This window comes from Microtus pennsylvanicus, chromosome 4, assembly GCF_037038515.1.
Source record: "Microtus pennsylvanicus isolate mMicPen1 chromosome 4, mMicPen1.hap1, whole genome shotgun sequence".
In the NCBI taxonomy this organism is placed as follows: Eukaryota; Metazoa; Chordata; class Mammalia; order Rodentia; family Cricetidae; genus Microtus; species Microtus pennsylvanicus.
In genome coordinates this window covers 10,183,427-10,206,505 of record NC_134582.1, presented here as the reverse complement: position 1 = coordinate 10,206,505, position 23,079 = coordinate 10,183,427, and the positions used below count along the sequence as shown (strand labels likewise).

General features: G+C 45.8%; 1 protein-coding gene across 3 annotated transcripts in view; it reads left to right on the top strand.

Moving 5' to 3' along the window:
- Positions 1-23,079, top strand: part of Loxhd1 (lipoxygenase homology PLAT domains 1) — a 136,446-nt gene that overhangs the window by 10,376 nt on the left and 102,991 nt on the right. For all 3 annotated transcript variants that reach the window (XM_075970805.1, XM_075970804.1, XM_075970803.1), the window contains exons 4-5: positions 1,871-2,055; positions 17,236-17,334. In XM_075970805.1, the coding sequence (XP_075826920.1) occupies positions 1,871-2,055; positions 17,236-17,334 (284 nt within the window). The remainder of the gene's footprint in view (positions 1-1,870; positions 2,056-17,235; positions 17,335-23,079) is intronic.

Genomic DNA, 23,079 nt, shown 5'->3' with positions numbered 1-23,079 from the left:
AAAGCCAGAATTATGTCCCATGTCCCCATCCTGAATTACAGAGCTCCAAACCACATCATTGGAGACTTGCTTTCATGGGCTTGGACAATTGGATGCAACTCCCCCCACACAGAGACATAAGTTCTTACAAACACTGGAGCACAGTAATTGGGGACGATCTCTAGGTCCAAGTCCAAGGTCTTGCTCTGCTGTTTTTTTGCTGCAGGATTTTAGACAGTTTACCTATCCATTCCTCTGCTTCCTTCTCTCTAATAACGGTACTTCATCAATATAATGCTAGCGCCCACCAGGTCTGTGTGTAGAGCAGTCATTAAGCCCTCAGTGAGGGCTTTGCTGCAAGATACCTTTAGATGAAAATTCCCCTGATGCTGTTCTCACTGAGGGAGTTTCTGTGAGCTGTATGAAAAGGGGTAACTTCTAGGCTGGCTACAAAAGAAGAGCATTTGATTGTTCCCTTCTTCCTTTCCTAGTCTCGGCTAACCGTCCCATTCGGGTTTATGCTCACTTTAGGCTCATCTGTGGGCTGATTGTCCCTAACTGGGGCCTGGACAGGGCTCAAATGCAGCTTCCGTTCAGTCCTGACTCTTCTTTTCCCCACTAGAAAATTTGGGACCACACAGTCCCTTTGCTGGGAGAGGATACAAGGGCCACAGGTACTGGTTGTGTACAGGGAAGGGAATACAAACAGAGAGGGAACTCTCTCAGGGAGGTCAGGAGGGGAAGGTGGTAGGTATATAGGAAATGGTCTGACCAGGCAGAGGCATGAGACCATGTAGAGGACAGGCCCAGTGGATCGGGTTGGTCATCTGTTTATTGGGGTCATGGGCTGTACCGGACTGTGAATTACTGGCATAAAGCTTCAGAATGATGGACTGGAATGAAATGTTGCCTGTACTATGAGGTCATCCAGTGGCCATGCTCTAGGGAAGAAATTAGGCAGAGGTGGAGGCTGTGGGAAGTGAGAAGATTTGGGGCACGGATTCGGAAGACTCTGTATCTATGTCACCCAGCACAGAAGGCATTGTGGCTGCTGTGCACTTAAAATACAGCTGACTCACGCCGAGTGTGTTGTGTGGATAAAATAGACACCAGGTTGTTTTTTTAAAGACTTAACAGGAGAAACAGAATGTACACCACATTGTTACATTTTACACAATCATGTGTTAACATGGTAAGTGGAAGATACAGTGTATTGTTAAGATCAATTCTATCAGTTTCTTTATATCTTCAAGGTCAAGGCTACTAGAGCAATCTAGAATTGTATGTTTGGCTCACATGAACTTTCTATGGGACAGTCTTGTTCTAGATGGGGACCCTTGGATGATGACAACTAAGGATGGTGCCCGGGGTGAGGGCCACTAAGAGAGGAACTTGATAACCCAGGAGTGATGGGACAGGACGGTTTACCCAGGTGCCAGGTCCCACCAAGTCCAAAGGGCTAGGTGCTTTCTGCTCTCTACTTCTTTCTTCACGCCCTCCTTTTAATAATCCTTTTTAGTAAGGACTGGATCAGCTGTCTTTCTCGACGTGACTCTGATAGGCTCCCAAAGGTGATGCACGTGTACAACTCAGGTCAGAGCAGAAAGGATGCAGCGCTGGCAGAGACCGAGGTTAGGAAGCAGCACAGGCCCTGCCAGGCACAACTCAAGGCTCTCCTACTGAGAGCCCCTGTGGCAGTATGACAGTATAACAGTCATTAATATGCACATCTGCCTTGCAAAATATCCCCATTAATAGACAAGGAAACTTAGAACCAAGGGGAACAAATGACTGGGCCTCTCTGAAGTAGTCATTGGGTACCCTCCTACAGAAGGGGCATCGCAACATCCTGATTCTGCCAGTAAAATGTGGGTGTTGGCTTCTGCCGCAGGATCGAGCACGACAACACAGGTTTGAACGCCAGCTGGTACCTGGACCGGGTGATAGTGACCGACATGAAGAGGCCCCATCTCCGCTACTACTTCAACTGCAACAACTGGCTGAGCAAGGTGGAAGGTGACCGCCAGTGGTGCCGTGACCTCCTGGCCAGCTTCGACCCCATGGATATGCCCAGAGGTCAGTAGCTAGCCTGCCTGGGCCTGGCTCCTCACTGTGCTCTGGAAGCTATCCTCCCCCTTCCATGCTTTCCTCTTGACTTATGCCAAGTGAAAGCCGATCTGTGCTGGCTAGTATTTGTTTAGTGAAGGTGAAAGGGATGTTGGGGCGGGAGAAGAGAGGCAGCTCCTCTGTGGTCAGTCACTCAGCTGAACAACACATTAGCAAAATCATGACTCTGCCCTCTGGGATAAGCCTGCTGTCTCCAAGTCCCACCCGCTCTTCAGTCCACCCTGGAGGAAGTGAGCATTGCTCCAGACAATGGGCTGTGGTTCCCCATTTCTGTACCTACCTCTGACTTCTCACCTCTCAAACAACTTCAAGCTCCAGGCATTTCTGCTTGTAATCCCTATCTCACTAAACTTGAAACCTCATTGAGTCTTTTGAAAAATGTTATCAGGATTTTATTTTCTTACAAAGCCAAATTTCATCATTGCACCAAGTTTAGAAAATAGACACATGAAAATATTTTTTAAAAAAGAATGCTTTAATCCCATCACCTGGACAAATACCACCTGCCAGTGACCGATGCATTAATTTCCAGTCCTTTCTATGCGCGTGTACTATGAAATAATGGGCTGGTGTGTCTCTGTTCTATGGCATGGTTACTTCTATGGCATCAGATACTACTTACCATTCCTATTCCCACTGGCTCTGCATGGTCTAGAAAAGTGGTTCTCAACCTGTAGGCTGCTACCCCCAAAGACCACCAGAAAACAGGTATTTACATTACAATTCATAACAGTAGCAAAATTACAGTTATGAAGTAGCAATGATAATGGCTTGGGTCACCACAATGCAAGAAACTGTATTAAAGGGTCACAGCATCAGGGAGGTTGAGAACCACTGCTCTAGAACACGTCATTCGCTACTGAATCTCTCATCATTGGACGTCTGTGGTATGTCTCTCTCCTAAAAACACACCTAAATGCATTGTTTAGATTTTGGGACTCTTTCCCTAAAGTAATTTCCAAAGTGAAATTTCTAAGCCAAACAATAAGCCCATGGTTAAAGCTTTAAAATTTTTATTTGATATTATTTCATGTGTATGTGTAAGTGTGTTGTATGTGTGTACAAATGCAGATTTGTCAGACTGCATATGTGGAGGTCAACTTGAAGTTCATTCTTTCCTCCATGTTGTCAGGCTTGGCAACAAAGAAGCCACCTCACTAGCCTGGTTCAAATGTCCACAGGAAGTAGATATCAGATTGTGCACAGTACCACGAATGCAATTCTGCCCACACTTGGTTAGCAGAGTGTAATCTTTTCCAGTTGGATTATAAAGGCCTTCCAATGTTCTTCTTTGGTTACTAGTATAACTGAACATTTCATGTTTATTGACAGTTGTTCACTTTAAATTTTGTTGTTGTTTTTTGTTTGGTTTTGGTTTCTCGAGACAGGGTTTTCTCTGTAGCTTTGGGGCCTGTGCTGGAATTAGCTCTTGTAGACCAGGCTGGCCCAGAACTCACAGAGATCTGCCTGCCTCCTGAGTGCTGGGATTAAAGGTGTGTGCTGCCACCACCACCTGGCTAAATTTTGTTTTTTGATAAATTGTATTATATATATATTTGAGACTTGCTTGAAATTCTGAGATATGTTATGGACAGTAAAATGGTTTCTCTCTCCCTCTCTCTCTCTCTCTCTCTCTCTCTCTCTCTCTCTCTCTCTCTCTCTCTCTCTGCACCTGTATGCATTCCCATACATATGGAAATTGTCTGCTCATTGCTCTTTGCCTGTCTTTTCCTCTGGGGTGAATTTCCCAGATTCTTCCCAAACTGTACATGTCTTGAGTTTTTGACAGAGTCTGTCAGGGTCAGTCTGTTGTGATATAAAACAGTTCTACACTAGCCCAGAATAGAGTATAACAAAAGTTTATTTATTTGGGGGCAAACTCACAAAAAGAGTAGAGATCCACAGTCCTCTGCATGTGCAGGGAACTGAAACCTAATCCAGCAGCCAAGAGGCCCACATAAGTTTTTACGTCCACATTTATAGTAAATTAGACCATGCCCAAAGTGGGCTAGCATCCCAAAGGCCATTGGCTGAAGGAGTTCCCATAACACCTCCTTCTTTTGTCTAAATAAGAGTGTTCCAAGCCCAATACAAAACTGTATACAATAAGAACAAATATCAAGTATAAAAATTAGAATTACAAACAACACCAAGCAAGAAACATATGCTAAATGTTTCAATAGTCATCCTATCCTAAGGTGTCTAAGTCTTGTATTAGAAATGGCTTGGCAAAGTCACAAGAGGAAAGTAACTACAACTATCTTGTCTTCAACCCCATAAAAGACCTGAGAAGGGAAATAATATTACATGAGTAAACAGGAAGTGCAATCAAGCAACTTCCAAAATGTGCAAGAAATGATAGAGACAACCGGCTACCTGGGCAATCACCCAAAGTCTCATTTGCAAAGTTTGGGCAACCAGCTTTAGCTAAGGCCTAGAGTAACTGACAAACCACTTTCAGAGGCAGGAAAACTTGAAAAACCATCTTACCCTGTCTTGGCAAGGTTTGGCAGTCTTTTTGCTTGTATCCTGCTTGTCCAGTCTGGACACCGTTCATTTTGTCAGTGGTCGAGGCAGGGCCAGTTCTTTGCCCAAGGGCCAGTTTTGCCAAGAAGAAAACAAGCTCCAAGTGGTGTGTCTTTGGTGCCCAACATTCTCTCTGGAATAGATCAGTGCTACCGGGAGCAATCATGTCTCATGTCAACAGAGTCATAAGTTATTTAAATGTCATATTCTATAGCTCTTTGAAGTGGTTGAAGATGACCTATGTGGAATACAATCTCTATGCATCTAAAGAACCTGATTAGTCTAACTATGACAAACATGGATGATTATTGGCCTATAATTCTTAATACCTATATAGCTTAAAGACTAAGGCTTAATATTAAAATATCAAACAATCTTTAAACAAATGTGAAGCAAATGAGGACAATGACCTCAAAATATAAACAATGTATAAGTGTCTTGATCAGAGGTAGAAATGTATAGTGCAATATGATAAATACATCCTAAAATTGCATCAATATACAAAATATCTTAAGCAGAGGTAGAAACATGAATTCATACAATAGGACAAAATAACTTTGCATAGGTGCATAAATATTATAAACAGAAATAGGAGCATATTCAATATAGCAAATAGAATTTGAATTTGTATCAATATATGAGAATCTATACCAATGTAAATTATCTATAAATAATAGCTCACAAGTATTCTCACTATTACTATTATTAGTGTGAGTAAGCTCACACTAATCTATCTATTATCCCATCAAATTACCATCTCTTCCTTTTCTCTTCTCCTGTTCTTGGCATTTTTTTTAAACATTTATTTATTATGTATACAATATTCTGTCTGTGTGTATGACTGTAGGTCAGAAGAGGGCACCAGACCTCATTACAGATGGTTGTCAGCCACCATGTGGTTGCTGGGAATTGAACTCGGGACCTTTGGAAGAGCAGGCAGTGCTCTTAACCTCTGAGCCATCTCTCCAGCCCATGTTCTTGGCATTTTTCCCCACTTCCAGTTCCTCATCTGACCTCCTGCTTTGGCCACACAAAAGTCTAGGGCAGCGCCATTGGGTAAAAAGCTCCTGGAAAGTCCCCCACTAAGAAAGAATAGATGCAGCTCAATGGTCCTCTGGTTTTCCATGAGAGTCATGCACCACTGACCCGGTGTCTGAGTCCTTGCTTGGATCCAGCCTAGTCACTGGCTGCAGGACATTGGGCTTTGGTACTTACAGGCTAGATTCCAGATAAAGAAATGAAAAAGGATCTTCAAATATTGAGTCAGTTCTACCAGCTAACAAAAGGTGAAGGCTTTTTGTTTTTTACCTGGAATCCCACCAACTTGATACTTAACTGCTATTGGAGGTCTTTGATGATAAAAATAGGGAAGATAATTAGTTCTTCACTTCCGCCGTTTAGTAGGAGGAATATTTAAAACCTGGAGAGGAGGCAGTAATAGGAGGACAGAGGAAAGGGAACAATTTCAATTTGTTGTTATCAACCCCAGCACTGTCAGAGAAGAGACAGTTGTTTCACAGACTTCTTACTCTTCTCCCCATCCCCAAGGGGGGCCTGCAACAAGTTCTGACTGATACCCAACTGAACCTTCTTCTCTTCCAGTAAGGACCCAGTCCTGAGACATCTAGCTAATCAGGATCTAAGTATCAGTATCAGGCACAGGAGAGCTTTTGCTGTGGGAAGCAGCAGACGGCAGCAGTGAACCCACGACAGGACTTCAGAAGGCCTTTGTGTCCAGAGCTCCCCTTGACATGCACATCCTGGGCAAGAGCCCAACAGGTTCCTAACGTTTAGACAGCCTTGTTAGTTAGCACTGCCTTCTCCTTTGCTGGAGCCCAGTGAATAGAACAAGGACATTAGAAAAGGCCAAGGCAGGAGGTCATGAAGGAAGCAGCTAGATGTTGATCAACCTCACAACTTCGCGGATAGAGGACCTTAAGATGGAAGACGTTGCCACTGAGTTTGGTTTCTTAGTTGCTCTCAGCAGGTTGAGAAATGCCCTGTATGGCTTCTTAAGGAAGTCAGACACACAATCAACCAAAAAAAAAATTCTGTCCCGTGCTCCCCTTAATTAGGCAGATCATTCCCCAATCTACCCGGGGTTCCCCAACCCTAGCCAGTCACATTTCACCTTCAGGGGTCCACCTTCTTCATTCACCATGTACGCTAGCCACCACTCTTCCTTCTTCACCTTTTCTGAGACACAGGGTGCAGCTCTTCCATACACGCTGCTCTCTAGAGCTGTACATCACAGCTCCACACCAGCACGCAGGAGTGAGGATGTGCCTCCTTAGATAATCCTAGTATACTAATCCTGGGATCTCCCAGACTACCCGGTGCACAGACTACATCTGGGGAAATACCACTGACTCCCTTTGGAAAGCAGAGCAAGAGGGAAGGCAGGAGGGTATCCACCACAATCTCCTCTCTTCTTAAGTCCTTGCTTAACTGGTCTTGTCTCTTTGTGAACGAGAATGAGGCGAAGGAGGTCCTAGCAGGTGTTCATTACACTGAGTTTCATCCGAGACCAAATGAATATCTCCGAAAGAACTGAGACCAGAGTGGGGGTCAGCTTATCCTCAGCTGAACTGCCTCCTGACTGTATCTTGGGCAGAGCAAGATCAAGGGCAAATCAGCCTGGCTTTGTGAGAGCCCTATGGCATCATGGGAGTCAGTCGTTCTAACCTCCTGCTGTCCCCGGTGGCCCTCTCCCCCCTTTACACCAGCCCTTTTTGAGTGGCAGGCAGTTCACAGCCTCCCAGGGTGACCCCCACACTGCAAAGCAGCACTGATGAGCACACAGCTATTTTTGAAACTGGACCACACAACTCTCCTTAGCTCTTCTGCTTGTCTTGCTCCAGGCGGTGCTTAACAGACAGTATCTGTCCCACACAGCACTTCAGTGCAGATCACTCCTGGCCAGAACTCAGTGTGAGAGAAGTAGAGGGGTTTTCTCCAGGTCAGGTGGGTCCCTTCTTTGGCTCCATCATCGTGTTTTCCTACACCATATTGTATGGCGATATGCATTAGAAATGGTCATTTCAAACATTTTAAGGTTATAGTTCAGTGGCAGCCAGCATACGCAAGGTGTTTTATAAGCAGCCCATCATCGACCTCCAGAACTTTCTCTCTTCCCAAACCCTAGCACACATCTGCTCTCCTCCCAGGCCCCCGTCAGCTCAGGTCTATTTTCTGTTTCTCTAAAAACCTCATGTAAATGGAATTAGGCACTAAGTGTCCTTTTATACCCGGCTCATTTCACTTAGCACAGTGCCTTCAAACGTCATCCACCCAGTAGCACGGGTCAGAAGACAAATAATATTTAATTGAGTATATACTGCATCTTTGCTCATTTTATCTCTAGCTCATCTGTATGAGATATCTATCTATCTATCTAGAGAGATTTGGGTCATTGGTACCTTTTGGTAGCTATTGTTCTGAGAACATGGTATACTCAGGTTGCTGCTTTCAGCTCTGCTGGATGTACAGCCAGGGATAGGTTAGAGTTAGGTTAGGTCATGCGATTCTGTATTGAACTTTGAAGAATCTCCATGCTGTTTTGGATGGTGGTTGCAACATTCCTGCATTCTCTCCTACATTGCTGGGAGTTCCAATTTCTCTACATCATTACCAATGCTTGTCATTTTGATAACACCGTCCAGTAGATGCGAACTCATATCTCTGTGTGGTTCTGATTTGCATTTCTATAATGATTCATAATATTGGTGATTTCTTCATATGTGCTTCTTGGTCATTTGCACAATTTTTATTGGAGAATCATCCAATTAAATCCTTTGCACTTGTTTTTGATATCAATCTGTTTGTACTTTGTTCTTTTTGAGTTGTAGTTATTTATTTTTCTAAATATTAACCTTTTATCAGATATCAGGTTTATAAATATTTTCCTCTCATCCATCCAGTTGCCTTTCCCTCTTGATAACTGACTGTATACTCACAGATTATTTCTGCTCTTTTCCTATTGGTCAATATATTTATTCTCAAGTCAGTACACTCCTGTTGCTTTATGGTAAGCTTTGAAATCAGACATTGTGAGACCTGCACTTTTACTCTTCTTTCTCAACATTGTTTTGTCTAGCCAGTCTCTCTCGATGGCCCACTTCGTTTAATGCATCCTGGATGGTCATTAACTGTTTTAAGCAATGAATTACATCATGTTGAGGCAGTCCACGGCCTCTGTTCCCCTTGAAAAATGAACATCTGCTGTACCCCAAGTTTCCAACTCCTGCCCAGGACTTGAGGCCACTGGAGAAGCACTCTGGGTCCTCCTAGCACACATCCCCGCAGGAACCAGCAGCAGTGGGGTCCCTTCATTGGCTGGCTTCCCCAGCGTTGCAATGGAATGGTCCAGCAGGCAGCACACACAATTAGGCAATGCAGGCACACGTGGAGCTTGCACAGGGACTTGGCAGCCATCTCCCCGATTGTCTTCCACTTAGAGAGGGTACCAGGGGACCTGGCATCTTCTGGAATTTATGGAAGGCTGGCAGCCACCCCTCCGGCACTTTTGCATTTGTCATCCCTAGGAACACAGGCTCAGCTATGCAACGGCTTTGGAAGCACTGGGAAATTTCTGTCCTTCCATCTGCCTCTTGGCATCCCTTCCGTTATCATGCGTGCCCGACTCTTCCTGGAAGGTTTCTAGTGTCTTGTCTGGAATGACTCCCCTTCTTACAACCTGGAATCAGAATGGCAGAGCAGCCATGGTGCTGTCTCCACACCTATGGAAGCCCTGGGCCTGAAGCCAAGTTCAGTCTCCTGCTCTCTGAGACAGCATCCTCCTTAGTAGCTGCCAAAGCAAATCTGTCTGGCTGACAGCATGGGATGCAGCTCCCAGGTGTTTTGAGATGGATAAATAGCTAAGAAACACCACACTGCAGGGATGGCTGTTTGCCTCTGGCTCTAATGAGCAAACCTCTCTCTCTCTCTCTCTCTCTCTCTCTCTCTCTCTCTCTCTCTCTCAGCATGTGCCACTCCCAGAGTAACACTGGGGTGTCTTCCTTCCCCCGCCCCGCCATCTGCCACATCGATTGATTCCTAAGGGCTGGTATGAGCATCAGTTGGCAATAGGTTTGTGTATATGGGGGAAGGGATATGCGTGACGTTCCACCTATGAGGGCAGCAGCAGGCAGGTGCCAAGAGCTCTCTCCTAGGAAGCAGAGCTCTTGGGTATGAGATCACGTTTCAGCTACTGTGTGACTTTGGGCAAGTCACTTGCGCTGCCTGCATTTCCACTTCCTTGTCTTCCAGGAAGCCGTTCTGGATGTCCCTTGGGGCCCCATGTCGTGCTGGTTTTCTCTCGTCCTGTCTTTCTTGCTTGGCCCTGGTTTCTACCTCCCTGATTTCTTCTACTGTAACACTGTCACTTTTGTTGTGACATTTCTGGGCATAGGGCCGACATGCCATTGCTAAGCCAGATGCAGAATTATTCAGGCTATGATCGCAAGGCTGACAGGCCCTCACTGACCCGAGGATACTCAGGACACATTCCTGAGGCGGAGGTGGGGTGTAGGGCAATGCGGAAGGATGCAATGTAGAAGCATCTGAGATGGATAAGGTTTGACAAGATAATGAGATCTCTGGGTGCCCCGGCATTGGGCCTAATAGGCTCTGCCTTAGGGGTCTGTGCACTCTGGCAGCATGAGCAAGACCTGCGTAGGTCAACCATTGCTACTTCCCAACCTGTCCTGGTTCTTCTTGTGATAAAGATACAGACTGCAGCTTCTGGCTTCTCAGAATTTAAAAGGACTATCAGCCGGGCAGTCGTGGTGCACGCCTTTAACCCCAGCACTCAGGAGGCAGAGGCAGGCGGATCTCTGTGAGTTCAAGGCCAGCCTGGTCTACAGAGTGAGTTCCGAGACTGACTCCATAACTCCTGGGAAACCCTGTTCTAGAAAACCAAAACCAAACCAAAGCAACAACCCCTCAAAAGGAAATAAATAATAAAGGAAGAAAGGAAGGGAGAGAGAGAGAGACAGAGAGACAGAGAGAGAGGATTGTCAGCGTCACTGTCTCCTCTAGGACCCAGGCATATTAAAGCGACAACTGTGGATGGGTTCTCAGCCTCCACAACATCTGGAGCCCGCAGAAAAAGCCTCCCTTCCCTGCTTTCCTTCCTCTCCCTGACATTTCCCCACCAACTAGATTCAGTCTCTGCCAGGGCTCTGTTGGCTGTGGATGAGCTTGAGGGTGGATTATCACTCCTTATAGCCCTGTGGAGGGGGCTCCAGTCCCACCGTACAGGGAAAGGGCCTGGCTGGGAGAGCTGGGGCCAGGCTCGAAGCATTCACCTCCTCTGACTTCACCCCAGCTTCCCGCCTACCCATCTGCTCCCACCTAGCGCAGCAGAAGATCATCTCCGGAAAGAGTGGGAAGAGAGAACCGCTCACAATGAGGATCTGGTGAGGCATAAGAGAGAATTTTAGGACTAAAAGGGATTTTATCTCCTCCTCCTCCACTTTACAGAAGAGAAAATGGAAACCCAGGGGAGCCAAGCAGCCCGCTGTTGGTCACACAGCCCGACTGTGGGGCAGAGCGGGAGCCCTGGGCTCATCTGGCTCCCGTTGCTCTGAAGCGTATTCATTCAGCGGCTCCATGAATGAACTGTTCTGCTAGTTCCAGGCATCAAATCCTGTGCTCACGGCGGATGTGTGCAACTCTTTCTCCACCAGCTTAGAGGCTTCAGAAGGCAGAGTCGATAACCATAGGGTGGAGAAGAGAACGAATATGCCCAAGCGGGGATGGTTTAGGCTAATGGAGCATGGTTCAAGAGCAATCAGGAGAGACACACGGAGAAGCTGAAGCTCAGGCTGAATCTGCGGGGGTGGCTTGCTAGGTCTGCAATAGGGTGAGGGCCCATGGGAAAACAATGGGCTCTGTTGGCTATGTCTTGCCCACACTCTCCAGCCCCAGCATCACGGAGGCTTCCGCTCTTGCCAGGACCACAGCCAGTCACAGGCTCCTTCATCTGAGCAGCCAGAACCTCTGGAGAAGGCATGGAATCATAGATTTTCTCCCAACTTCGTTATTTTGATTCTTAAATGGGTACTTTGAAAATAACGTCTTCATTTATAGAAATAGAATATTTTCTATTCTACGTTTTGTACCCAAGAAAATAGAAACTTTTGGTCAGACCCTGCGTTGGTCCTAACCCCTGTGGGTGTCCAGTCCAGCACCAGTGGATTTTGGTAGCCCTCCCCTGGATTCCAGTGTGGATTGCAGTGCGCAGTGGGCGTCTCAGAAAGGTGCCTATTTCTTGACCTTTGAGTCTCTCCTTATTCCACCGTCTACTCCTCAGTCTTCCCGCCAGCCTCCTGAAGCTCTTTAGTGCCAAAGGCAGCACAAAGGTGCAGGAAATTGGCAAAGGTTCTTGGGGCTTCTATCAAACCAGAGACTGAGGCTTCCTCCAGTACTGAATATAGGCGACTTGATTCTTTTGTTCCAGTGATAGGAAAAAACATGGCCTCAAAGTATTGAAAAATATGCAAAAAAATAACAGAAAAATTCATAATCTTATCACTTGAAGATGGTGGCATGCAATTTTTGTTTGGTACTTACTCATAATTCTTAACAAACTATCACCTACCTGTCTAATGTCTGTCTGTCTGTCTTACAAGGGATTGTATCATTGACTCCAACTGCTGACAACTGACCCACATAACGAACAAACCAATGCTGTCAAGTGATACCCATCAACACTGATGATCCATATTCTGTTTATACAGATTTTCAACATACATCGGCTGTTTTCAGTAAATGATTACCATAACACACTTTCACACACATACATTACCCTTGGGTCTGGGACACGGAAGAGTCCATAACTTAAAATTACAGCCACCCTTTTGCTTGGTCTGTAAAGGGCTGATTTCTTGGGAATCCAAGGTCAGTAAGGTTGGTCGTTACCTTGTTCTCTGAAAGGCAAGTGAAGCAAACGGGCTGAGCACAGCAGGACAGCTGTCTTAGAGTCTCCAGAGAACTCATGGTGGACTAGGAACTTGACTGTAGGGTCCACAAATGTTCCAGGTTCTTAGGATACAGGCGATATTTTTATCACAGTCCAGCATTGCCCAATCTCCTAATCATTTATTTTAAACAGCTGCATAGCAGCAGCCCATGGGTGGAAGCCCATCACCGCTCACCCATCAGTCTCCTGTTTTGGATATTTTAGCATTCTTAAGAATTCTGTGCTTGTAGGCACGCTGAAAAGATCCATTTCTTTCCTGTAAACCATTACGTGCAGGGATCCCACAGTCAGCCCCACGGTTTGCATGTGTTCAGACTTCTGAATGTACAATATGCCAATCACTTGACTCCCAGAGAGGCTGAGCAAAGTTTAGTTCCTCTGGCAGAGGTGAGCAGTGTCTGGGAAGATAAACAGTAGCCATGTAGAGAAGCCTGGGATGGGCGGGGCGGGGCTTCCTGGGAGATGAGTGAAAGTTTGCTCAGAGCAGCAGATGTGGGGACAAGGACAAGCGGCCACCAAGGGACAAGTCGAGAAAGCTCTGCAGAGCTGGTGAGCTGACTGAGGTGGGGACAGCAGTGAGGAGCCGGAGCTTCTACACTGTGTCTGCCACGCCAGCTTATCACAGGGAAAATACACTGTGTATTTATAGAGGCAATGACGGGGCAGATGATGGTCACAGACTTCTATAACGGACCAAGTGTTTTATCCATTTATTTAATTTGTGTGTGTGTGTATGTCTGTGCTCGTACATGTGTATGTGGATGCATGTTCATGTGTACGCCAAAGGGTCTCTTACTGCCCTGGTGCTTGACAGCCAGGTTAGGCCAGCTGACTGGTGAACCCCAGAGACCCACCCATTTTTGCCTCCCGAGCCCTAAATTACAAGCGCATACCACCATGCCTAGCTCTTTTACTGGGTTCTGGGGATCAAACTCAGGTCCTTCTGCATGCAAGGCAAACACTGCATTAAGTCACCTCTCCCGCTCCCAAGTGACGTAACAATGCATTGTCAACCAGGTGCGGTGGGATTAAACCCAGAGCCTTCTGGTTCAGATCTCTTGAGATCCAGTTTAGGCCTTGCCATTTCTAAAGTATGAACCGGGTCCAGTTTCTTAACTGCCTTTCTCCCCATCAGAGGGTGGCACAGTCGCTGTCTGGCCTACAGAGTTACGTTCTCAGTCTGTGACAGAACACTTGGCAAAAGCCACTTAAGGAAGGAAGGATTGATTTGGGCTCATGGTTGAGAGGACACAGTCCCTCATGGCGGGGAAGGCATGGCTGTGGGCAGCCCCATGGCTTTGGGAGGCTGAAACGTCTGCTTGTCATATGGCGCTGCCCAGGGACCAGAGGTGGCTCAAGTCAGAACCGAAGCCAAGTTACAACGGTCCAACCCTGCTGATACAGCCTTACGTATTCCAACCAGGGTCTGCTAGGTAGGCCGGTGTCCAAAAGGATTCACCACCCCTCAAAACAGCTGGGGCCCAACTGTTAAAATCCCAGAGTCCCTGGGGGGTACATACAAGCTGTAGCAGGGTTCATTGTTGTGAGGGCTGAGGTAACATTGTGACTGGCCTTTCTAAGGTCCTCAGTATGAAGGGGCCTTGTTTGGGCCTGTCTGCAATAGCAGTGACCTAGAGACCATTTAAAGAAAAACACAAAAACACTAGTCCTGTTTGCCAAACTGGAAGAGAGAGAGGGATAGAATAAAGAAACACACTGTGGAACAAAGCAAAGGAAGAGCCCTGGGGTCTCTGAACCTAGGAGTTCCCAAGGCCCCTCAGAGGCTGTGCAGGGTATGGAGGCCAAGTAGGTGAGGGGAGATGGCCTGACCTCCTGGAGGTGGGAGACACTGGCACAATCCAGAGGGGCAGAGTCAGGTTCACTGCCAGGAACACGGGCCCCTGGGCTGAATTTCAAGCCAGTGGTCAGTGGTCCACCTGGTCCCTGACCTGAGCAGGAAGGAGTAGGGCCCCTGGGCTGAATTTCAAGCCAGTGGTCAGTGGTCCACCTGGTCTCCCTGACCTGAGCAGGAAGGAGTAGTGCCAGCCTTGTCTGGCTGGGAGAGAACATTCTTACCTCCCAGGGAGCCCTCCACGCACCCCCCTCATCTCTCCCCCTGCGTTTTCATCTCCTCCCCCGCACCTCCTGTGATTTCTCCCTTCTAGCACCTCAGCTGGTGTGAGCTACAGGCTGTGGGGTGAAGCAACACCACCAGCTTTCCCAGCCCTGTCACAGTCCCAAAGACTGAGGCTGCGGTCCGCGTACACGGGGTCCGGGGATGGAAGAGAAGACAAAGTTTACCTGTGGCTATTTCTCAAAAAAAAAAAAAAGTTGCTCACGTGCCCAGCTGCAGCCTTGGCTCAAGCGGTGTTGGTGTGAGACAGCCCTTCCCAGAGCCACAAGGCTCAGGGACAGGCATGTATTCAACATGTGGCAGGGACATGCCCAGCTTCTCACACGTACATGTGGACCAAGATCTGGGGTGCCAACTCCTCATCGCTGAGCTTCCCCCACCGCCGGGGTGCTCTCTGGAGACGTGTTATGTCGCTGCTGTGCGCTGACTGTTCCAGACAGCGCAGGGGAGGCTGTGGGGGCGGCTGGCACACCAGGCTTAGGCAGCTAGGGCCTGCCAGCTTCTGCCTTTTCGGGAAGCCCACGCTGGCGCTTCCGCTGGCCTTCAGGGACAGATTTCCTGTTGGAAGGGTGGTAGTCCTTGTACTTCTGCCTCCAGAGAGGAAACTGCAAAGCCAGACATGTGTTTGTGTCCACTGAACAGGACAAGAGGCCACGACTTGTCCTTTAAGCGGACTCGAGCTCCACAGCACAGTTTGGGCCGCATTTGCTTGGTTTTGGAGGGCGCTATGTGTTATCTCCAGGCCCGCTCTGAATGGCTCCTTGTGTGTTGGGAACTTGCACTGATCTTCAGCGAAGGGAGGCTGTTGCCCTCGTGGTAGGGTTGTGAGCTAAGTAAGATGTACTCATTCAACACCACACAACTTTGTAAGGAGACACTTCATGTATCAGATATCGGTCTGTGTGCTCAATACAATTGTCCAACAGATGGCGCCAGAGTGTCTTGAGGAAGGGAGGAAGGGATTCTTATTTGCACGAAGTGCCAGTCTGGATGGGCTTATGGTAACCCTGCTGAAAGGGCAGAGTCAGTTTCGGGAGAATTTTTGCAAGTAGCATACCTATGGGCAAATCACAGCCAATTCTAGAGCTGGCTTGAGTAGCAACCCCCATAGTTTGTCGCTAGGAAGGTTTTTTTTCCACGCTGGTCACTCTTCTTATCCCATTCAACTTTCCCCACTCTCTGTCTCTGCTCTCCGTGGGCTCTGAGCCAGGCCAGGGATGAGAGGCGCAGTGTGTGTAAGGTGGGGGTGCACTGGTGCTGCCGTTATGTCTCATACTGTATTTCCAGGCTTAGCTTCCATTGCATCCTGCATGGTGAACAGGGAGAGCTGGCTTCAACCTATCACCAACCCAGGGCCGTGCTCCACCCATACAGAGAAGAGACTTCCCAGTCTCCAGAACCCTGGGCTTCTCAGCTATTGGTTAAAATGCCTGCTACCCAGCAGGCACAGCTCACTTTGTGGCTGGACATCTCCATTCTCATCTGAGGACTGGAGTACCCGAACACACACATAGAGACCAGGGAACAGTTGAGGGTGGTGGCACACACATTCAATCCCAGCACTTGAGAGGCAGAGGCAGGAGGATCTCTGTGAGTTTGAGGCCAGCCTCGTCTACAAAGCAAGTACCAGAACAGCTTGGGCTATTATACAGAGGAACCCTGTCTTGAAAGGGAATGGGGGAGAGCCAAACTTAGCTGTCATCTGTTTTGTGTGGGCAAAGAATGATGGATACATGTATAAATGATTGAAGCCAAAGGAAGATCAATACTCATGCTACACAGAATTCTGAGATTCCAATGAAGTATCAAAAAATAAAAACCCTTTACTGGGACACTGTTGTGCCCATTTTGTTCATGTAGTCTGGCCTGTAGCTGCTTAAACTTTTAAAGGGCTTCATTGAGGTACAGTGTACACCTGACAACTTAGTGCAGTTCAATGGAAAGATATATAGCTGTATAACCACTACCACCTGCAAACTGTTTCCGTCATCCAGAAAGTTCTTCAGGTTTCTTTATGGCCATCTCTCCTCCCCTACCTCTGGTCTAACGCATATGGTTGAGTTTGTGCCTGAACAACAGGGCTGAGTCATTATATCAGAGATGAAATGGCCTACAAATGCCTAAAATACATCCAAACGGGCACTTTCTAGAGAAGCCGACTAACATCACATAGGGCAGGGGAAGCCACTGTGTGTATTGAGAAGAACCTTGAGTCCAAAAGCAAGAGACGCATGGTTCACAGCTGAGCGTCCTGCGTGGATCACCCCACCCTCTGAAGCTCTGGTTTTGACCTTTTGGAGCCAGTGTTGAGCGTCTTCTTTCTTGTCCCATAATTGACAGTAACAATAATGACAGAAATGATGAGAAGTCACTATCGTCTGGACATCCGTGGGAAGGATGGACGGTTCAGTAGCTATGTATGTATCTATAATTTTCTCTTCTCGGGACCCTAATGAGGCAAGATTTTCTCTGTCCTTGTTCGCAGGAAACAAGTATGAAATCAAGGTGTACACGGGCGACGTGATGGGTGCAGGGACAGATGCCGATGTCTTCATCAATATCTTTGGAGAGTACGGAGACACAGGTAACGGTCTGAATCATTTCCTCACAAGTCGTGCCCAGTACTGCTTCCTAGAGCAGCTTGTGTTTTATAATCCCGGCCGAGGAGGCAGCTTTAGCCCCTCCCCTTTTGGTCCTTCTGTTGAGTGTCTCTCTTGTGCTGTGATTTGCCATGGTTTGTCCTGAATAGTAGGGTGTATTGTGAGGTCAAATGTATATATGTGTCATAGGTTTTCTTTCTTTTTTTATTGTTTTTCTTGAGCTATACACTTTTTCCCATGGAAGGGGAGAGAGAAGGAAGGAAGTGGTGTGATAGATTTTCAAATCTCTCTGTCTCTGTCTCTCTCTCTGTCTCTCTGTCTCTGTCTCTCTCTGTCTCTCTCTCTCTCTGTATGTGTGTGTGTGGTGTGTGATATTCAGAATAAGTTATGCCTGGCTTTGGACGGATTGAAATTGAATAAGCTCAAATTTCCCATCTTCAGGAATTATTCTCACTTAATTTCTCTATTGCCATAAGCTCTGTGCTTCTGTGAGTTGCAGGGGGGCATAGTCTAATTTAGTGTAGTCAAGAAGGATGGCCCAGAGTAGGGCTAAGGGACGGAAGAATGCGTGGTGACGCAGAACTGCACATAGGTACAGCTGCAGGTTCTGGGAAGAAGTTCAGGTCACAGGCTGAGACCAGCGGTTTGCTCTCCCTTCTGCCAACTTAGAGTAACACAGGAGCCAGAAAAGCTACAGAGATGTGTGAATTTGGGGTAGAATACATCAAAGGATTCATATGGATTGCTGAACTTATAAGGAAGAAAAAAGATCACTGCAGGTGCCAGGCATGAAGGAGAAACTCAACACCTGAGTATTAGCTATGGATTGATACAGTAGCCCTGAGAAGGAGGAGGGGTCACAGTCATCAATCTAGAAGACAGGTTTTTGTGCTCATTGGGGGTCAGAAAAGAAGGTGTAGGTCCTGAATGAGGCAGGAGATTTGAAATTAGGACCACACATGAAGTCAGGGGCCCCTGAGTCACAGGAAGAGGTTCAGTGAGAAGGCAGAGCAATAGCTCATTGGCACAGTCATGGCGTCCCTGTTGGAACTCAAAACTGAAACCAAACAACACTGAAAACCTATGCTGCACAGAGACTTGAGGTCCGACTGTCACACTAGACGTGTGATTTCAGAACTCTTCTCTTCCCACACAGAGTATTTGGTTCAAAACGGGTATGATGGCACACGGCTTTGATCCCAGCACTTGGGAGGAAGAGGCAGGCTGATCTCTGTGAGTTCTAGGTCAATTTTCCCTACATAGTGAACTCCAGGTCAGTTGGGGCTGCATTAGACCCCGTCTCAAAACAACAGCAGCAAAACCAAATTAGAATACTTGATTCATAGCAAGTAAATCTCCATTAGTGTTCTGCAAAAACCCTTCTAAGACTACATGAGATTCCCACAGAGAAAGCGTTGGAGCGAATTTGTTTTCCAAAACAATAAGACTCTTAAGTACACAAATCCACCATGATGAAGCCGCAAACCACACAGCAACCAGAATGAAATCCCCAGGGGTTTCGGATAATGGAGTGATGTGGGCTAGCCTATAACTTAAGGTATTTTAAAGCTATTAACCGCGTGAAAGAAAGAACTGAGGAAGGTACAGCACCATCAAAGACAACGCATTAGGAAAAATAAACAAACCCACAGGAAATGAAAACACGGTTCGTAAAGATAAGCATCTTTGCAGGTGAGTTAAACAATGCCATTACAGATGCTGAGGAGAGATTTAACTGTAAGTATATGAGCAAAACCCTCAGATGGTGCACGGAGAGACAGGGTTGGGAAGGAGGCAGGAGGAGCCATGAGAGCAGGGGAGGGAGGGAGGTCTGATGGAGGTTGAGTAGGCGTTCTAGAAACAGAGGATACAGGTCACAGGCGAGAGGAGATTTTCAAAGAGCTAATGGCTGAAGGTTTTTTTTTTGAAAGCTCCAACAGATCTGAATCGACAGTTTAAAACGGGTAAATGACTCATTGAATAAAATCTATGATGGAATCTACATCACCGTGTAAAAAGAAAAGCAAAGAGAAAGATCTTAGAGGAAGTAGATTTGGCAGGTCACTTTCTATAAAAATACCACGTAGACGGATGGAAAACTTACAGTCGACAACAGAGGTTATAAATTCATATAATCACAGCTCCGGTATTCTCAGCCAGGATGTATGTCAACCAGTAATTCCATACCAGAGAAGCTATCATTCCAGGCGAGGGGGAAGATTAACTGTTTATTCTAGCAAAGAGAAATGGGACGTATGTGCTCTACACTCAGGCTTAAACAGCCACTAGTAGGTACCGTTGGACGTGGTGACTCATAACTGTAAGTTCCAGCACTCGGGAGACTGAAGCAATGGAAACAGGTGTTTGAGGGTAGCCTGGGCTACATATTGAGTTCAAGACCAGCCTAGCTTACATGTGTAGGAAGACCTCCATCTCTCTTTCACACATACACACAAGTGAACAAAATATTGATAGCTATGTAACAAACCTAAGTAAGCATAAAATATAACATATTTATTTATATACCATAAAAGATAACAGTGACTAACACAAGGGACAAGAGGAGTGTCTACCTAAGACATTTAAGATTGATATTTGAGAAGGAAATTGGACAGAGCATTATGAAGATTTTGCCCATTACCCATCTCCCCATCCCCAGAGAAGTTAAGCTGGGAACTGTAGACTTCATTAAGCTAAGTGTGAATATTAAAATTATACCGTGAACACCAAAAGTTGGAATGCATAATCTATAAGTGAAAAGAATGAATAAAAGAGAATAAAGATCCAAACTCTCAGTGGATGGAAGCAAAGCAATGAGAACACATGCCTGGCAACAGATGTAGGTTTATTGGTCATCACGGGAGAATCTGGGAAGGGTAGACAGTCTTGCTGGGCACGCTGATAACCCCAGCACTTTGGAGAAGGTACAGGAGAGCAGGGGTTTGAGGTCAAGCTGAGCTATTAACACGATTCCCTTTCAAAAAAGATATTCTCATATTATATAAAAATAAAGAAAAAATCCAGCATAAATATATGAGAGGAGAAATTTGGGGATGAAACAGGCAACATGAAGTATTCTGGGTAAATCTGGGGTCTGTGCCCTGTGAACGTCACCACATGTCCTAGCCTGGACCTTCAACTCAGCATCCTATAAGGTTTGATTGTCTCAAAGACTTGCAGAAGCCAATTTTAACCACTAAAAAATGAGAGTATCCATTAAAAATTACTCAGGACTCCAGAGCCACAAATTGTTTATGTAAAAATCTACCAAATAATTAAGAAATAGTTACTATCCATCCTCAATAAATAATTTTAAAGAAAAAGAGATCATTCATCTAGTTCATTTTATCAATTTTGATGACAATATCAGGCAGGTAAAATTAAAAGAGAAATCAATAGTTTATATTCATTTATGAAAGAACCTCCCCCCCATTCCAAATAAAATATTGGCACACTAAATTTGTAAATAAACATGTGGATAAGAAGTCAACAGTAATTTAACATTAGGCAACCTGTTCATTGATTTTATTATAGCAGATATTTAAAAAGAAAAATAGAATTATCTTAGATATATTTGAGTTAATTATTATTTGTATTCATCACAATACTAGAAGGCCTAAAGCAAGAGGGGGGGGGGGGAAGACATGATAAAGAAATAAAAGCTTGGCTGAGTGGTGGTGCACACCTTTAATCCCAGCACCTTGAAGACAGAGGCAGGTGGATCTTTGAGTTTGAGGCCAGCCTGGAAAGGAAGGAAAGAAGGAAGGAAGGAAGGAAGGAAGGAAGGAAGGGAGGGAGGGAGGGAGGGAGGGAGGGAGGGAGGGAGGGAGAAAGGAAGGCAGGCTACAACAATTGAAGATGAAAGCAAAGACTCATTCTCCCCTCCCATCCTTCTCTCCCCTCCCCCCTCTCCCCTTCCCTTTGTTCTTCTCTCCATTGTCTTGCTTCTCCTCTTCCCTCTGTCTTCCCTCCTCTCTTTCTCTGTCTAAGCCTTCTGAGCTCCTGCCTCAGCCTCCTGAATGCCAGGATTATGGGTATGTGGTACAAGAAGCCACTAACAAGCTTTCATTTGCATAAGCAACCAAAATCCGGGAAGATGTATATAGGTTAAAAAAATCATCAGAATCAACAAAAATCAAAGTTTGCTAAAGATAGCAGATTAAAATTTAATAAGGAAAATTACTAAAACAACAAACAATTTAAATATTCAGTGTAAAAGCATGCTATTTACATCAGAAACTAGTACATAAGAATGACTCTGAAGGGGGAGGGCTTTCGGGAAAGTACAGGTTTTTGAAAGATGTGCAAGAATATACAAGTTAATGAAGAGATGTGTTCATAACGAGAAAGGACCCAAACTCGCTAAGATGCCATGTTTCCCGGTTCTGCAAGGCTACTGCAGTCAAATTCCTAAAAGCAAACATCCAAAGCTCAGGCTACTATTAAAATATAGAACAATAAATATCTAAATATCGCCACGATAACTTTGAAAAAAATAAAAACAGCATGAGCGGGCTGGTGAAGTCCTTGCTGGCAAATGGGACAGCGTGAGCTCTAGTCCTGGACCACAGGGCAGACAGAGAGAAGTGACTCCTGCAGGCTGTCCTCTGCCCTCTGCATGCACACGCGTACGAGCCAGAGTGTGTGGCTCTGTCCGCATACAAACAGACAGATGTGACTCGTGGAACAGAAATGGTGTGAGTGAGAGCAATGATGGCAGATCTTTGCCCTGTCAGAAACAAAGACCTAAGCTACGTTTATTCAACCTGTTTAATGTACGTGTGAGAGACACCTGTTCCCTGGCACGTGGGAGGTGGGAGGACACTTTGTGAGCCCGTTCTCTTACCATCACGCAGGTCCCAGGGTTCTAACCCAGGTTGTTCAGCTTCGTAACAATGGCCTTGGGAACTGAACCATCTCTCCAGCCCAGTCATAGAGCTTTAAAAACCAAAACAGTGTGATGGGAGAAGAAGGACAAATAAAATAGCCCGATGGAGCAGAATAAAGAACCTAGAATACATAGAATGATAGCGTCATAGATTATACATCTGAGGGCAAAGATAAGATGCTTAATTACTGGTGTTCGAACAATTGTCTAGCCACCCGAGAAAAGATGAAATCAGATTCTTATCTTTCACAATGCATGAAAATAACTTCCAGATGGGCTAAAGACTTAAGTGTGAAAAAATTATCAGAATTTTTGAAAGAAATTTTAAGATCTTAATTTTTAATGTCAGCCTTAACTTAAGGATGAAATTTAATAAGGAATTTACCAAAATCACACATATATTTACACATGTACTCGCATGCACGCACACACACAGGCATGTGCACACGCATGTCAAAGAAAATAACACAACAGTTTTTTTAAAAAAATGGAACAGAAGATATGAGAATAAAAAAGACTGAGACACACTGCCTAAATGACACAGACTCTATATGTACATGTATTATATAGTCAATCTCTCAACAAAGTAAGGAAATGCAAATTAAAGCCACAGTGAGATACCATTCTACACAGAATAGAAATCTTAAACTACAGATGTTAATGGTGATTACGGGCGTTGGAAATCCCCATATGTTGCTGGTGGGAATTAACACCCTGAAAGCCTTTTGGGGAGCGGTGCTGTCTGACACACTAAAGACGAACATACAGCAGATCAACAACCATCTCTGCACGTGTGTGCGCAGCACGGTCTTTACCAGTGTGCAGAGGAGGGCACAAAGCT